The sequence below is a fragment of the Austrofundulus limnaeus genome, unplaced genomic scaffold (assembly GCF_001266775.1).
Source record: "Austrofundulus limnaeus strain Quisiro unplaced genomic scaffold, Austrofundulus_limnaeus-1.0 Scaffold56, whole genome shotgun sequence".
NCBI classification, from domain to species: Eukaryota; Metazoa; Chordata; class Actinopteri; order Cyprinodontiformes; family Rivulidae; genus Austrofundulus; species Austrofundulus limnaeus.
Window position 1 is genome coordinate 412,786 of NW_013952458.1, and position 17,219 is coordinate 430,004.

The following is a 17,219-nucleotide window of genomic DNA, read 5'->3' on the forward strand; positions in this document are numbered from 1 at the left end:
AGTTATAATTGTCTATATAAATATGCTACATCTGTACAAACATACTTAGAAACCAACGTTGAATTTGTAAAAACAAATATTAAATAAATTGGATTTAACCGAGAATAACGTCTTTGCCAGGTTATTCACAATTAAATGTATCCTCTAACTGTGATTCAGTCGGTTCAAATTAGGATTAAAAATATCAAATGCAGTTTTTTTTTCCAAACTTGACCTGTCATTTACAGTTTTAAAGCTCAACTTAAAAAAAACAGTAGCTTTGTCCGATGTTGTGCGGCTGTCACAGCGTGCTCTCCAACGTGTTGTAGTTGTCTTTGAAACTTTTGAGCTCCAGGAAGTGTTTGGGCCTCTTGCTGCGCTGACCTGTAGAGGGCAGGTAGGTGACCTGGATGGTGGACGGGGTGCTGCGGACCGGGGAGCCCGTCAGGTCTTTGGCTGCAGACTGGTGCTGCTGGTCCAGGCTGGTGCTGCTGGAGTAGGCCTTCACACTAGAGGAGGTATGGAAAAAAACAAACAAAAAAAATCTAAACACTGTAAGACACTTAAACGTTAGAATAACTTGTTCTAATAATGTTACAAAACTAAAAGCACAGCAGCTCTTACACGTCCAGCAGTTCATTTAGAGCTCGCTGGTATTCAAGAAACTCTGCCTCCCCGAACATCTAAAACACCCAGTTCAAGTCAAATCAGTGAGAACAGCTCATACATGTGTTATAGCTTCTGTTTGCATGTTTTTACTGAGGATGTTTGCCCACCCCGGTTCCGTGGCGAGCGTTGTCGTAGCCTTCCAGTAAGCGGTCAATGAGCGCGCTGCGGCTGCTCTTGATCAGGGAGTGGGAATTCCGCAGCTCCACCAGCCAGTTCCTGAAGCTGCGACCGGTGAACGCACTGGGGTTGCCACTGATCTCCTGCAGAGGAATCCCTGMATGGGAACAAAATGTTGGTAAAGATGAAGCTGCACAAGGGGACAAGAATCATTATTTAAAAAAAAAAAAAACTGATCACAGTATTACAAGTTAAGAAAAGTGAAGATCTTAATTATTAATTTAATATTTAKTTTTAGAGATGCACTGATAAAAGATGTGTGCACTGGTGTTTTGCCACCCTTGAAAGGCATGCAGTATATATGGTTGCATCAAACTTAGTCGCTGTTCAGACCTGTTGCTAAATTCCATTCTGAGCAATCAGATGCTAAAAACAGGTATGAATGGCTTCAATGTGCAACAAATRTGCATTTGTTATCTTGCTGATAATCAATCATTATTTTTAAGATAAAGCTTTTTAGGTAAAAGTTTTAATAAACTGTCTGTCAGGATTTTAGATGTATGARGCATCTACTTGTAGATATATCATTTAAAATGCAAGGTATAAGTCTTATATGCAGGGATCTCACCTGAGTCTCGAATGGCATCCAGAGCCTTCATTCTGTACAGATAGTTGTAGCAACCTGTGAAAGTACGGGAAGTTATTTTGGTACAAAACTAAATGCTTATTGCAATAAATTAGGAAGCATGAACTATYACTGACTTATCTGTGATCCCCGCCTGAGTCTGTCATCCTCTTCTGATAAGAGACGAGGCTCAAAATGAATATTGTGGACCTTGGACAGCTTGGAGTCAATCTCTTCCCTTAAACCCTGAAAAATAAAAAAGGAAACTGTGTAAATGTTAAACTTGACTGCCTTCGGGAAACAGCTTTTTACGTGGCACTTTACCTTTGGTGCATTGTGGCCGATAGGAGCATGGGGTCCACGGCGGGATCTCATTGCAAAACGCATGATCTGTCTTTTGACGAAGATGAACAGCAGAACAAACACCTGTAATTATAAATAAAATAGTAGCCAAATGTAACAAGGCTTTACTAATAGAGCCACATCACTACGTGTTACATATTATAAAACGGTGACTTACCAAGCTTCCATAAGCCATCACCAAAACCACATTAACCCCGGACAAAGGCGACGAGTCTGCCATGCTTTTACTCACTTAATAACATAAGGCTACATCCCAAATTTAATAGGTTCATTTTTAAGAATAATTAACAAAGAAGCACCGGACGCAAAGGAATGATCCCATCACAGCTTTAAGAATAGCCTTTCTCAGATAAATAAGTACATATTAATCGCGCAGGAACTCTTCTTTAAGATCATAAATGTCATGAAAGTGTTTACGCAGTTTAGCATTAGCTAAGGGCTTTAGCTAGCTTTGAAGCGACAAAAACAACCAGCCGTGCAGTGAGCAACGTCATGGTGCATTACCGCCCCCTACTGGTGGGACATGTTAATACCAAAATAAATGTGACACACATCATWTTACAACTGTAAACAATTGTAAATGCTTACACTTTTGTATTTTTGCATAGTACAGTAAAATTAACAACAAAAAATATATTTTATTGACTGTTGGTACTCTTAGATAGGAATGTATATAACTATTTAGCTTTCTCTTATTTTCGGTTCAGTCCTTGAACCTGACCATTTCCAGATAGATTGTGTTTTTCAGATGCTGGAAACTTGTTCCTGTTTTCTGTATTTTGTTCTGCTTTTATCAGACACTTTCAATGCGTWGACTGTGGCTATTTGCAGCTATTTGAAACTGAGATCCCATCTCAGAGAGGACAGCTGCATGTTTTGTTTAGATAAAAAAAATTATAGTAAGTCTCGTTTGTTGTAACTTAATTTTGTTTGCGGAAAATACCGAAACACAACTAAAACAATTAGTTTGACAGGCATGACAGGCATACAAATGTGCCTTTTTATTGTAAACATTGGTTTTAAATTGAAGGATCGGCTAAAATGTCTTAAAAAGTTGTATGACTCTGTATTACTATATCTTTTTTTGTTGTTATTTTGATACCTGTGGGTTGTGGCTTAAGAATATTTATGATATTTATTTTATAAAGCACATATTTAGCTCTAGTTTTGTTGTCTTGACTTGTTATGACTGTTGATCACGTCAAACTGTAGCTTGGTCACGTGGTGCAGGTCCAGTTTCCTCGAAGCGCTCTGTGAACCACGTGACGCAGTTCTCAGTGGTGTCAGAGTGGAAAAGAAACAGGTAAATTCAGCCTCTCGTTTGTTGTGGKAGCTACACGGCTCTTTAATTTTATATTTTCTCAAAATAGTTGTAATCACTTTAAGCTCAGGGATTACAACTTTAGCTTTACATCCAAAACAGAAGGTCGACAACGAGCCCTCTCTTGTCGGCCGGTGTCGTGTAGCTTTGGTGTAATATTGAGCCGGGTTTTTCTGGTCAGTATCGCCTGTTATTATTTTCATTTTAGCGGCCTGTAGGCCTGCCTAAAGCCTCGGCATTTTCCAAGTCGACAGCTCCGGGATCGGATTATACCCGGGCCACATTGGTTCTGGGTTTTGCAGTATATAAGCTGCTAATTTGCTAACGAAGCTAAAGTTGCCCAGCGGTGCGAAACCTTTCTTCGCTACTAGTTGTTAGCATTCAGCTTGTAACTCACTGCCCGACCGTTAATGGGCGTTATTTATTTAAATTTTTTTCATTATTTTTAATCATTCGAGTATTAAATCTTCCCTGCCTGCTAGTACATGATAAGCTAATTAACCTGTTGGCTATTAAGCTAAGTGAGCTAACACGAGTTGCTTTGTATGCGCAGGTTTCCGCACTGTGTTAGCCGTGTTAGCCTTGCAAAGTTAGCCTCGTTGTCGCCATGAGGTGAAGCCTTGAGAAGCGGAAGCCCACCAAAAGGGTTTCAGATATAGGATGTTTTCCTCCAAGTATTAGCCAGTGAGCTAGCATTTTGGCCATGTGGCTGGCCACTAGATGTGGGATACGATCGACGGGCCCTGAGTTTGTTTTTAAGCTGGTCAAAACAGGGTTTTACGTAACCTGGGCAAGATTAACTTTTCACTTAACATGGCAGTAATAATTTTGCGAACTGTGCGTGACGGTCTGTGCTCCTGTTTTAGTTTTATCTATTATTAAACGCAGCTCAAACGTGAATTTTTATAATCATCTGGTTGAAAACCACATTTTGCTTCAGATAGGTGTAAAGTGTTGCGTCGTGTTTTAGGTAAATAACGTGTGCAACAAGGCACGTCTCTTTCCCGAGTCATCCCAGGTGCTAGTTTTGATGCACATCTTAGAAATGAAATAAAAACAAATGTATCTCTGTTGTATTTGTGAATGAAACTGGATGCACTCCTTGCTTCCCCAACATAAAATGATATTGCTACCAGTTGTTGAGGAAGTATTTACTCAAATATAACAGACACGTATATGACAGACAAAGGTCAAAGTCACAGGTTTGTAACACTTCTCCTGTTCTTTTTTTTYCCTTTCTCCTCAGGAGTTATTTCTTTGTAAATACTGTTATTTGTATATACTGTAAATGATGACGTCCATGGGCGGGAACCGAGCCCGGGGCAGCTGGGAGCAGACACAAGGCCAGACACAGAGCCAGACACAGCACAAGCAGAGGCCTCAGGTACCTGCACCACACGGCACACRTCCACCATGATTTGCACCAGAGTTCACTACAAAATGTGGTATGCAGAGTTATCACGTCACATTTGGAAACTTCAGTTACCTTCTGCATAGCTTGAACCTCTCTAGGGTTTTGTGGTAGATGTTACATCCCTGTTTGTAAATCTGCAGAATTAAGTCAAATTTTTGGTATAAGGGAAATCTCTGATTTCTGTCTATGATTCTCATAATGGTGCAGAATCTGAATCACAAACTATACTCTAAGTAACAAGTGAGAAATCTCATCACACAGGCCATTGCTGAGATGTTTTGGCACGTTCTGTCCTCTAGAAAGTTTCAATACTAGATTGTGTTTAAATCTATGTGTGATAAAAATGTGCAAATGTTTGAAAACTTGCACACTATTAATAGTGATGTAAATAATGTTTTTCTTTATTAATAGTAACCACACAATGGATCAAAACTTTGTCCTTCCAGTGCTGCTCTGCCATAAAAATGCGGTGAAAGAGAAAGCAAATACATTGATGGTTAACTATTGATTTCCTGTACAATTTATCTTCTTATAATTACTTTATGATCTGAAGATTTCCTAAAACACTAAATATAGGTTTCTTCCTGTGTTTCCACAAAAACAATCAAAAAATCTTATGTTTTTTGTCGATGCAAATGTTTAATGTTTCACTTTTCTTGGAACAGGCCACCGCAGAGCAGATCAGACTCGCGCAAATGATTTCAGACCACAACGATGCAGACTTTGAAGAAAAAGTTAAACAGGTGAGCAGCTGATTTTCTGCAAACTGCATTAAGCAGTTTATCCTTGGTAAACTGGCAAGCGTCTGTTTTAACTWGGGAGTTTATTCTAGAAAAGTGCAGGACAAAGTTTATTAATTCTGCAGGAAATTGCGCAATAACCTCCCAAGGAAATGAATCTCTTTAATTCAAGAAGGTGCAGGTTAGACTTGCTAATTTAAGATGAGTTAAGCTGGAAGCTGTTCGTGACTTTGCTGGAATTCTTCAGCTGTCACATGACATTTTAGCCATGTCAAAATATCTGCTTTCTTTCAAAAACAAAAAATAGAAATAAAGTTATTCTTTTGCTTGGTGGCTTACAATGTGTTATTTACAAAACTTAAATAATGAGGTGTCAGAGTTGACTGAATTTACTGTTAACTATTGACACTTATAATGTTACCCTGATTAATTTTGTCTGTTGTCTTCTTCTGTAGCTAATCTTGCATTCCTACACTATAATTCATTTTTAAATAATTTGCACATTTKCCATAATAATAGCTTGAATGGTTTCCTTTTTCCACTGAGATACCAAAGAAATGCGCGCTGTGGGTCGTTTCTGTGTCTCATGATTCCGCTCCACCTCTTTCAGCTGATCGACATCACAGGAAAGGACCAGGATGAGTCGATGATCGCGCTGCATGATTGCAACGGAGATGTCAACAGAGCCATTAATGTGCTGCTGGAGGGTAGCCCTGACACTGTGAGTAAATGCTTTGTCCCGGGGGCAGATTCTAGAGACATCAGTGCTACCCGGGCTTGGATAACTTTTGTTAGGCAAGCTGAACAGATACGTCTTTAGTGATAAWATGGAGATAGGAATTGTTCTTCAGACATTTTAAAATCACGTTTTAAAAAAAATGCTTAAAATTTAACTTATTTTTTTTACAAAAACACTGCATTCTTTTGCTTTGTTGTTGAGCTTCGTTCGACACCTGCATCATTTTCAGAATGAAATGCACTAATCAACTAAGTGTCTAACTTTTTTCTGTATGAAAAAGATTCGAAGTACTTAAAGCAGCTTTGCTATGTGTGTCCAGAAATATTATTTTAGCTGTCTGAATGTAAATGAAAACCCATAATGAAGTGGAAATTTGTCTTATTGTACTTGATAAGACATCAGCTACTTTGATTATCAAGATATCGCCTCAGAGGAGGAAATGTTTGCAAACCAACATGATTTGCTGGAGCATAAATGCTGATGAGTTGAATTTATTTTTCATTTAAAGTAGCTGCAGGCTCACACAACTTCAAATTCCACCATCTTCAACAAACAAGAAGTGATAATTTACTTGGATTTATCCATGTACAGAAACACTAACATTAGGTTAAGATGTATTTATTGAGCCAGTAGCCCATGCCTGGCAACTTCAGACCGTCTTATTAAGAAACGACCCAGGACTGAAGCAGTATTTTGGCACTGTTGGTTTCTTAAGGACTCCTGGGAAATGGTGGGTAAGAAGAAAGGAGTGTCAGGTCAAAAGGAAATCAGCCAGGCAGAAACCGGAGAGGAAGGAAAAGAGAACAGAGAGAAAGGAGGGGATAAAGATGCAGCACGTCGTCGAGGTGGACCACCACGCAAGGGCCGTGGAGCAAGCAGGGGGCGAGAGTGTGAGTTTATACACTCCTTGTTGTGCTTTTCTCAGTTTTTTCACCAATTTGTTTATTTACAAGAATAAACACGGTTGAAATGCAATATTTTGGAACCACACACTTATTGCTGGTGATTTGTTTGAACTGTTTTATCAGCACCTCAGCTGGTAAAATTTGGTTTGATGGCTACATGATGTAATGTAAAACTAAACTCAATTAAAATCTTGCTTGCATCATTGTTTTTTGCAAGTTTGTGTGCTCAGTGTGACATATTTTAAATTCTTTTTGCCCGAGGTCCACATGCAGTTCAGAGTTTTATTATCTTGTTGTTTTTCTCTCTTTATAATAAAAGTCCGTGGTCAGGAGAACGGCTTGGATGGAGGAAAAGCTGGAGTGGCTGGAAGAGGGGCAGAGCGAGGTAGAAGGGGTCGAGGCAGGGGACGGGGAACTGTCGGTGAGCAAAGTTAAAGTATCCTGTGCCCTTTTTGTTTTTGTTTCAGCATCAAACTAAAAGTGACTCTGAATTTCTCCTCAGGAGTATCTGGACGGCGAGGAGGCAGGTTTTCTGCACAGGGCATGGGGTAAGAGAATACCTGTGTTGCCTAAATCCAGACAGCYTTTTGTTCCACTTTCACCTGTTTCCATGGTCACCAGAGAGCAGAACCCAAGTCTATTGTTTAGCCTTAATCCAAAGGAGGGAGGCCAGACTCCATCCAATGAGATGGAGCGGCGTGGGCTGAGTTTCTCAGTGGAGAGAGTAGCATCTAAATATTTCTGTTTTAGTGAAACTTGGATAGATCTGCAAAATATGCAACATTAACCTGAAGAGCTAACTGTCCTCTCCCCTCTTGGCTGCAGCGTTTATCAGTCTGGTTTTTGTGGCATTTGTCTCAGTTTCACTGTGTGTGGGGGGCGTGTGTTCACGCCCGAGAGCCAGTCGATGCTTTAACATCTTTTACTGGCAGTCAAGTGTCATAACAGAGGAAGTGTCTGCGATGACATCCCTGATTCATTCCATTGTTCTTTTTTTTTTTTTTTTTTTTTAACGGGCAGCTTCAGAGTCTGGTTCAGTCTGAAATGCAGTGGCTTCGCTCTGCAGGAGGACTTGTAAAACCTTTTGGGTTCTGCTGAAGTAATGCCTTGTGTTTTTGAGGTCAAGAGCTGTGTGGCTTCCTTCTCAGAAGATAGAATCTAATTTTCTGTCTTTAATAAGACAAAGCAGAACATCTGAGCCACTAACATTTTAATGAATGTCTGTCTGTGTGCAGTTCAGAGGCTGTAACTCAAAGCTTTTGTATGAATCAGATTTGTTCAAGTGGTTCTGCAAACACTGACCACTGGATTCCATATTATGCAAGGTCTACATAGTCTGTATTCAGAAATGTTGTAAAAATGTCTTGTAATTTATTTTTTGCTTTCATAGATTCTAAACTAAAGTTTTTCTGGGTGAAGTGGGTTCCTAATCTTTCTATAGGTCTCAGAGCAGCAACAGCTTGAGCTTTTTTGTTTCAAAAGTAGTTTACCTGCATGGAGTTTGTCATTGCTTCACAGACAGCACCCTATACTAAGGTCTTTATTATTTTATTGTTGAGCAATGCGATGATGGTGGTCAGGCTTGTTTTTGTGTCATGAGTAACATCTGCTTTAATATCTAAGCATCATAAAGGAAACACCGAATCACTAATAAAACATTGATCAGAGATTTATGAACTTTTATGATTGGATTATAAAACATTTTTTGCTCGGGGTTTCTGCAGGGTCTTGAAAAGTCTTTACAAAAGTTTAAAATTCASTAAATTATTGCTTTCAAGTCTTAAATTATTTCAAATAGGTCTTAACGCTAATGTAACTACCTATAATGATCAATAACATGACCCTTCAACACTTATTTATCAATTGAATATAGTTACACTACAAACACACAATCTATATTGCTGCCAATCAGCTTTCGTTTTTTTTTGGCGAGTCATCACTGGATGCAGAAAAAGGAGAARAGCTGTCGCTAACATGGGAAAATGCTAATTTATCACTTGCTTCAAAGGGATGAGTTTGCAGCATTTTTTTGTTGGGAAATACGTCCTAAATTTAATTCTTAATGGTCTTAAAAGGGTCGTTTAAAAGTCTTAAGTTTGATTTTGTGAAGCCTGCAGAAACCCTGTTTGATGTAAGGTGATGCATGTTGCCAGAATCTTTTGTAGCCATCAGAAAGAGTTGGCTTGTGTTGAATGAACCAGCTTTACCCAGCTCAGGTTGTGTATTAATAGAAAACGGAAGCTGTGGAGTCTCAGTATTAATAGCCTGTAAAGCTGGTGACTACTCTTTTCTCTTAGGCCATATTTGCACTGACAACATAAATCTCTTGCTGTATAGCCAGACAGGATGTGATGAATATACTCTACAATGTGTGATGAATATACTCTACAATGTTTAGGTTATGTTTCGGTTTTTCGTGGCCCACCGTCCTGCAGGTTTTTATTTGAAAGAAGTGTCCCGACTCCATCACACCTGGTTTAAATGAATGAAGCCTGATAATTATACATCAATTAAAGCAGAGAATGATTGGCAGTGTGCTCCCAACTCCAGGCTGGACATGGTTTTCAAAAAAAAAACAAATATTTAACATCAATTACTTATGAGGGAAAATGGTGAGATGTAATAGACATATTTTAAAGCTGTGTAACTGTAGCGTTTGTGTAGCCAATGTTTGTAGTATTTTAGATTTTTAAACTTGACAAACCATGACTAAAAACACATCGGCTTGTTTTGCATTCACAGACTTTTTGTGTGATGCAGAGTGGTTATTACAGTGCTGGCTCCAGCAGGTTTAAGGCATTTTGCTTATGCTGCTGTTTTGGGTTGTGGTAAGAGGGGAAAAGATTGTCCTCTTGTTATATTGCTTGTTATTGCTTTCTTTTTTTTCCTAAATCTATATTCATGTTTAAGAGGCGAGTTCTTTGCCTGTTTTTTAAGTTTTGATCCTTTTCCGTTACGCAGTTTAGCTTGTTTTTGTAAGATTTTTCTAATGTAGGTAGTGTCATAATAGTGAAACTTTTGTGGGTACTATGTAAGCATAGGTGTTTGCTAAATCATTGCTCTAATCACACATGAACTTTTAAGTTTTTGTCTCCACCACTGTAGCATTTGACAATGTTTTGGTTATTTAATAAAAATTTCTAGAGTGCATATGGAAAAACATTTCTTATCAAATATTATTTTAGCAGAAAGTGCATGAAATAGAAACTGATGCCATGCTGTTTGTCTTATAATGGAAAATACACTTGATAAGTGACTCCATTGTTGTGAAATTGGATAATTTTGCACTTACTATCAAAATAAATATTATTCCTCTTTTTAAAATATAATAGACCTCACTGAAACTTGACCTTTGTGCAGTTCCCACAAGCCTGGACTGCATCTTGATTTGAACAACAAACTGATAATAAAAGGGCTTGGTTGACTTGGTGCTCTCGATCATATTGCACCAGGTTTAATTTCCCCAGCATCTAATGACAGGTCAATCTCATTAGATGTATCTATAGCTGAATAACGTGAGATGGCCACCACAGCTAATTAATCTTAGCACACAAAAATAGCTATAAATTGCCAGTTTTACTCTTACAGACCTACATACAAATTAAATTTGGTGTGGTAAGAGCTCTGAGTCATTCACAATCACTTGTTTGTTCAACACTTAATTATTTCCCCTGGTTAACAGCTCTAGTTAACCTCTTTAAGCTGTTAGTGGATGTTCAGCACTTGACTCACTTTTTATCTCTCTTTACCAGAACTTTCAACCCTGCTGACTATGCAGAACCAGCCCAAACAGAAGACAACTATGGAGGGGGCAGCACCTGGAACAACACGGGAAACGTGGAGTTAGAGGAGGGAGCAAGTAAGTTAATTCATCTGTGAAGTCGTTGCTTAGAAAATGTTTTTTTCTCATCTGCCCAGCATCCAAATATTCATGCTTCGAAAAAGGTTGTAAATCTAAGATGAAAGAAGGGTTCGCTCATTTCTTGAAGTCTGGATTATAAGTTTAATTTACGAAGATATCCACTCCCAGACCTGGTTTTAAAAAGTTTCTCTGTTAGAACAAACAACTGTAGTTGTTGTTTGTATCAAAGCTGCTGTGTTTCATTATTCTTCATATCCTAATCGATCTTTCAGGGTTGGAGTACTCTGCAGGAGAGGGAACAAATTACCCACCCAAGTTTGAGTCTGCTCCTGGTGAGACCCTTTTCACACTTCTATTGAAGCTCAGTTTGTCTGCAACAAAAACAAAACTTGACAGTTTTGTTGACTCTCAGGTGCCTGGAGGTCTGCCCCAGAGGAGTGGGGTACMGAGGACTGGAATGAAGATGTGAGTGTTCTGTTTGGATTTTAAAAGTATAAGCACTTCCTGGGGATAGTTTGATCTCTAACAGTATTTACAGTGATGTTGCTGAGGCAGAAATGGTTCTTTCTGGCTCCGAGGGTGTTGACATACTTCCTTCCAACTTTATCTTGTGTTTTGTTTTGTTTCTTTTCTTCTGCAGCTATCAGAGACCAAAATTTTCACAGCCTCCAGTGTGGCATCAATGCCTCTGCCACAAGAGAATGTTACAATCACCAAAGGACAGAGGTGGGTYACTCTGAGCCAAACAATTAAAGAAAAAGGATTTGCAGATCATTTTAATAACAAAACTAGAAATTAGAGTTGAATAAAATAATATTTTTATCAGTGATGAATACGTTTTTTCTTTCTGTCCGTAGGATTGACCTTGCGGTGCTGCTGGGAAAGACTCCTCCCTCTTCCTCCTCCGAGACAGAAAACACCCCCATGGAGGCTGCCCAGCCGCCTTCTCTGTCTCAGTCTCTGGTTTTTAGCAACTCYAAGCAAGGAGTGCCACTCTCCCAAACACCCTCCAACCCTCCTTATTCTCAGCACAGCATGGTGAGAACCCACAGCAACACTGCAACGATCACTGAACCTTCRACTTGGCTCCTGATGTCGATACTCTCTTGATTTCCTTCATCTAAACTACATTCTTTTTTATTAGGAGACAAGATGAGGCTATTTGCGTTTTTTATTAAATTTTTTTTATTTTGGGGGGCTGCTTCAGAACCGCTTACTGGGTCATAAAACACAGTTTTAGCTACAGAAGGAACAATCAAGAAGGAAGCAAAACGTAGAGTTAGAGAAAAATCATAAATTCTAAATGCAAATAAATACTAATTATAATAACAATTTAATTATACTTTTACATCTAAAAAACATATTTTATTCTTTTTATCAGTTCTCCTCATTCAGCAACCGATTATATTTCTGTTTTGTTATGTTTTATAGATATAACCAAGTTAATTAATGCCTGAGAAATCTACATTTTTGTTTTTTTTTTCCCAGTCAGTGTTTAATATGGCTGGAAAAATCAATTGTTGTATTTATTTACCATATTATTTAAAAATCCTTCATGTTATGAAAAGACCCTCTTGATTCAATAGAAAACTCTTGTTTTTAAGGAAATGGCTGCTTATCAATTAATTGTTAGTCGATCTATAAGATAAATCAACTTCAGACAACTTCACATTAATCGATAACTTGCAACCCTAATTTATACAGGAATTAAATTGATTTATATCTACTTATATTTATGTAATTAAGTTGTTTTAATGATTTGGCCGATTAATCAAAAAATAATCAACAGATGAATCGATTATTAAAATAATCGTTAGTTGCAGCCCTAAAGGGTGTTTTATGATTGACCAACTCTGCAGGCCAGCATGCTGAGCAAGGGATTTGGAGAAGTTGGAGAACCCAAAGGGGCTAGCACAGGGACCACCGGCTCCCAGTTCCTGGAGCAGTATAAAACAGCCCAGGCACTGGCTCAGCTTGCTGCACAGCACTCCCAGACTGGACCTCCCAGTACAGCTCCTTCGTCCTGGGACACCAGTGCCTCCTCACTGGGACAATATGGTGAGATAAAACATTTCAGCAATAATCATTCAGCTGCTTTCAGGTGGTTCGCTTTAACACAGTTTTTGCCCCTTCGCAGATATGAAGACTCAGTCCGAGTCTGGGATCCACACACCCTTTACAAAGCGACAGCCCTACCAGGCTGCCTCCTCAACCTCGTCCATGTTGGATGTTTTCCTGCAGGACAAAGGGCTGCCTCCTTCCTCCTCCGTCTCCTCGTCGTCCTCCTTACCGCCACAGACGACCTCATCGCCCCACGCGGTGCCGCCGCCTGCGTCCTCCCTCCCCAAAATGGCAGCTGTACCTTCTCTAGGTCAGCAGGTCTCCCCAAGTTCCTCAGATAACCAGGGTTCAAGTCCACTGCCTCTGCAGCAACACAAACTCAAACAGCAAAAGAAGAGGACCTCCATCACAACAAAGGTGATATTCAGAGCTGGAAGGAAACTAAAAAACTAAAAACCTTGACTTGCTACAAGGAAAAACAAGTTGTTACATATTGTGCTTGTTCAGACCTGATCTGTTTAGTTGCTTTCTGACTTGTGAATATTTTTATATAAAAGGGACAATAGATGTATTTGAATTAAACACTGGGGCCACTATCCTGCATGTTTTAGTTGTTACTCTGCTCTTCAGGATGCATTCATGCCTTTTAATCACTCRTTTATTTAGATCAAGTGTGTCAAAGCAGAAAAAACATCTGTTTTTAGATATTTCCCATGTCCAAGGATTGATTTTATGCTGATATTTTGTTTAGCTGAATAAATCTTATTTACAAAGTTTTTTTTCTTTTTTGTTTTTGTTTTACAAAAACTTTAAAATAGTGTGTTTCTTTTTGTAACACTGAGTTGAATGAATATGTGACCGCTATAACATGCAGGATAGAAGCCCTCGAGGACTAAGGCTGAGCATTACTGGCTTTATTAGATTTTATTAAAATTGTTCATTTGAGTCACTGTTTTTGTTTAGAGCATCATTAAGTTTAAATTTACACATCACAGCTCCTTAATTCTCCTGAAAATGTAATAATTGACACAACTTTTGTTTAAAATGAAGAAAGCAAACGTTCCTGTTAGGACACAGTACTAATAATAAGAGAACTCAAATATTGTTYGTATTTTTTCTACCCAGATTCCAGCCATGGCAGTGGAGATGCCTGGATCGACAGACATCTCAGGCCTCAATCTTCAGTTTGGAGCGCTGCAGTTTGGGTCAGAACCTGTTCTACAAGAGTACGAGTCCACCCCTGCCACGACGACACCTGGTAACCAAGTTCAGAACAGCCTGTACACGAGTCCCAGCAGGTTGGTAAATTCCAAATATTCAACAGAATGAAGTGTGTACAAGTATAAAAAGAATATTTTACAAGGAAGGGAACACAATCTAACTTGTATTCAAGTCAGAATCACTATATATTTTTTGTTTTTGATAATCTGTTCACTTATTCCAGTGAGTCAACGCCAGTCCTTTCCAATTCAAGCCAAATGGAGATGTATGATCAGAGAGCACCTCAAACACGTCGTTACCCTCCTTCAGTCTCCTCCTCTCCTCAGAAGGATATGCAGTCCAAGGTAAGACCAAAGTTTCACTTACAAAATGAAACAAAATATTTATTCATGTTATTGTAGCAGAATGAAGAGCCAGTGTGCTCAGCTCCATCCTGTTCATTTCTCTTAAAATGACTTGTTGGAAACTTTGTAAATAGTTTTGTAGTTATAAAACTTCACCGTTTGTGAAGATGATGATGCTCTTGTCACAGGGATGGGCAACTTAGATGATGRAAGGTGCCACAATTCTTTTKTTGACRMTACCAGAAGGGTGCACATTTACCCAAATGTAAAAAAAAAAACTACTATTTTTAAAATGTTTGTATGTATTTCTGTTTATTAAACCAACATACAGTGCAGTTACTTAACGTATTTCAWGCTCAAATGCATGTAAAAYAATTGTACTCTTGTTTGATTAATATGGATACAAAAAGTTTGAAGCAAATAAACACTTGCTTTGGCGAACTGAAGTGTAACARCATAAGACAYCTTGAGTACYGACTCCTGYGTGGTTGTGGTTCTGGTATTATGYGACGTCAATATTCTCATATTTAGCTTTGTGCAACGTGTTGTAGTGGTGACTTATCCTTCATGGCAGCGTCTCTAAGCATTAACACAAAGGTTTGCCTTGAAGTTTTGTGAACAGATAGTCTACCTCCCTAAAAAAAATAATAAAAGAAGATATATTTGTTTTTTGGTGGGCCGGACAGAATTGTTGCCCATCTCTGCTTTATTCTCTAGTTTCAATAGTTTCATGAGGTTCTGCTAAGCTAATGTTGTCAAACCCTACTTATAGTTTTACTTTGAGCTACCATTCATCCTGAGAGAAAAACAAAAACAGACACGAAAACATCRAGGATGCTTTTCGTTGAGATTCAACCTCTGATTCAAAATAATCAGAAACTCTTAATTTTCACAACAGAAAGGATCTCCTGCCCTTTATGTGTGACTACATATACAGCAACAGTTTTTTGATACATAATTCAACAGCCCAGCACCTTTTAAACTTCATATTAATAACCCGTGAGCTCACATTGATCATTGCTTTTACAGAATGGTTACAGTTCAATACAAGCAGCTCAGTCTGTGGAAGGTAAGATTCTGTTTTCCTTATTCTAAATGATAATATTAGTAAAATCAGATTTTTTCATTTGAGTCTCTTTTCTCGTCTTCAGCAGTTTCTGCAGTATCAGTAAAGTCGGCTTCTGATTTGGTCACGCCATCCTCCGTCTCCAGCTTGGGYACCCTGGCAGACAGCGGTTCGGGTCCTGCCTCGTTACTGACCACGACCAATCAGACCACCCTGAGCGCCCTGGGGGACAACGAAGACCTGCCCCCAAGCTCCATCCCCCCTCCACAGCACAACAAGTAGGRTGCAAATCAATWACACAACTCGTGCCTAATTTCATCRTGAAATCAAAGTGAGACGTGATTTATTTTCTGATCCTTCACAGCTCACATCCATCACAACAGAACAACCTTGCTCCATCTTCAGTTCGGACTTCAAACTCAAGCTTATTGGTGAGCTCTTTAACTGGCAGGAAGTATGAATGCTTTATGCCTCTTTCTCCCCTCCATYGTCTGTTAGCTGCATTTCCTTCCGTTGTATTTGGACACATTAATGTCCACTCACTTTAATGGAAATGTAATTTCATCCATCWTAAGCACATCTGCTTTTTGTCTCTACAGCATCCCAACGTAGACGGTGACTTGAGTCTGCATTCCTCCTTCCCTTCCTCTGTCTCGGCCGTGCCTCCTTCACCAGTACAATCCTCCTCTTCCATGGCAGCTGCACAGGTGTCACTGGGGGCTCCTCAGGCTCCCTCGGTGGGCCCTGCTACAGTCTCGACACCCTCTGGCCAAGGCCCAGTCAGCAGCCTGACCATGGGCCTCAACGCTCCCTCGATGGGTGCCCCGTCAGYGGTCCCTGCCGCAGTGTCCATCTCTACAGCACCCTCGACCATCCCCTCTTCAGCGACGTCTTCTTCCACACGCAGCTCTGCAGCATCCTCAGGTTGGACACTCCTTAAAATACCCATTATTATTGTAGCGGCTAAAATCCTATATTTTAGGCTACAATATAATTACTGTGGCTTATTATCAACTCATGTTTTTTGTTGAAGAAGGTTAAGGAACAAGTCATAGTTATATCAGTTTACAAATGTTTTKTCAAACAGGGAAAGCTCCTCCAAACCTGCCACCTGGAGTGCCCCCTCTACTGCCCAACCCWTACATTATGGCTCCTGGACTACTGCACGCCTACCCAGTAAGTCTCACACTTTGATCTGAGATGATTATTTTTGTCATGTATTTGAGTTTGGAACTCTTATTTTTTATTCCCTCTCCTCCTCAACACAGCCTCAGGTGTAYGGCTACGATGACCTACAGATGCTGCAGACGAGATTTCCTTTGGTGAGTTTTGTTTACCTGAAGCTACCTAGCGTCTCCTAGGAAATGGGCCTAGGAAATAGGCCTAGCTCTGGCCCTTGCCTTCCAACACAGCTCCGCTCAATTCTAGTTTCCCTTCAYTGCTYCGTCTGGGATTTCTCCCRTAGACAAGGATTTCTTCAGGAGAATTTCATTCGGGCCAATCAGAGAACAGAAAGTTTTGAACGACGTCAATTTTCTGCGCAGTGTCTGGTAGTTAGTTTAGCATACGGCAGTGGAGGAAGTGAATGAAGCCAGTCTGTGTTGATAAGGCTTCCAAATTAAATTAAATTTGTCTGACAAAGCAGCAGCTCTCATTTACAGTCGTCTTGTTCAGCTCGGTACTTCTCTCGTATCAGTAGGGTTGTTTACAGCACACGCGCTTCCCGGTTAGCTTCTTAGCTTAGCCTCCTTCACAGTGGAGCTGGTGCACACAAACGGTGCGGCCAACTGAGC

At 39.6% G+C, this 17,219-nt stretch overlaps 2 protein-coding genes across 4 annotated transcripts in view; one reads left to right on the top strand and one right to left on the bottom strand.

The window, feature by feature from the left end:
- On the bottom strand, positions 1-2,244 carry LOC106518110 (uncharacterized protein C1orf43 homolog; the record flags this gene model as incomplete). 2 transcript variants are annotated; one of them, XM_014009222.1, is given in 7 exon segments in its annotated part: positions 1-488; positions 604-662; positions 756-922; positions 1,394-1,447; positions 1,528-1,636; positions 1,715-1,784; positions 1,911-2,244. In XM_014009222.1, coding segments are annotated over 6 exon segments (660 nt in total). In that variant the 5' UTR covers positions 1,778-1,784; positions 1,911-2,244.
- Positions 2,245-2,977: 733 nt separating this feature from the next.
- ubap2l (ubiquitin associated protein 2-like) overlaps positions 2,978-17,219 on the top strand; it is a gene marked incomplete in the record, with an annotated part of 22,406 nt that continues 8,164 nt past the window's right edge. The window contains 22 exon segments of one of the 2 annotated variants that reach the window (XM_014009224.1): positions 2,978-3,056; positions 4,321-4,458; positions 5,154-5,231; positions 5,839-5,949; positions 6,683-6,857; positions 7,192-7,293; positions 7,375-7,420; positions 10,625-10,731; positions 11,007-11,066; positions 11,147-11,199; positions 11,375-11,460; positions 11,592-11,772; positions 12,594-12,792; positions 12,872-13,212; positions 13,921-14,093; positions 14,240-14,360; positions 15,390-15,429; positions 15,515-15,704; positions 15,791-15,857; positions 16,026-16,350; positions 16,514-16,602; positions 16,695-16,748. In XM_014009224.1, coding sequence (XP_013864678.1) covers positions 4,363-4,458; positions 5,154-5,231; positions 5,839-5,949; positions 6,683-6,857; positions 7,192-7,293; positions 7,375-7,420; positions 10,625-10,731; positions 11,007-11,066; positions 11,147-11,199; positions 11,375-11,460; positions 11,592-11,772; positions 12,594-12,792; positions 12,872-13,212; positions 13,921-14,093; positions 14,240-14,360; positions 15,390-15,429; positions 15,515-15,704; positions 15,791-15,857; positions 16,026-16,350; positions 16,514-16,602; positions 16,695-16,748 — 2,694 coding nt within the window. 2 annotated transcript variants of the gene reach the window in all.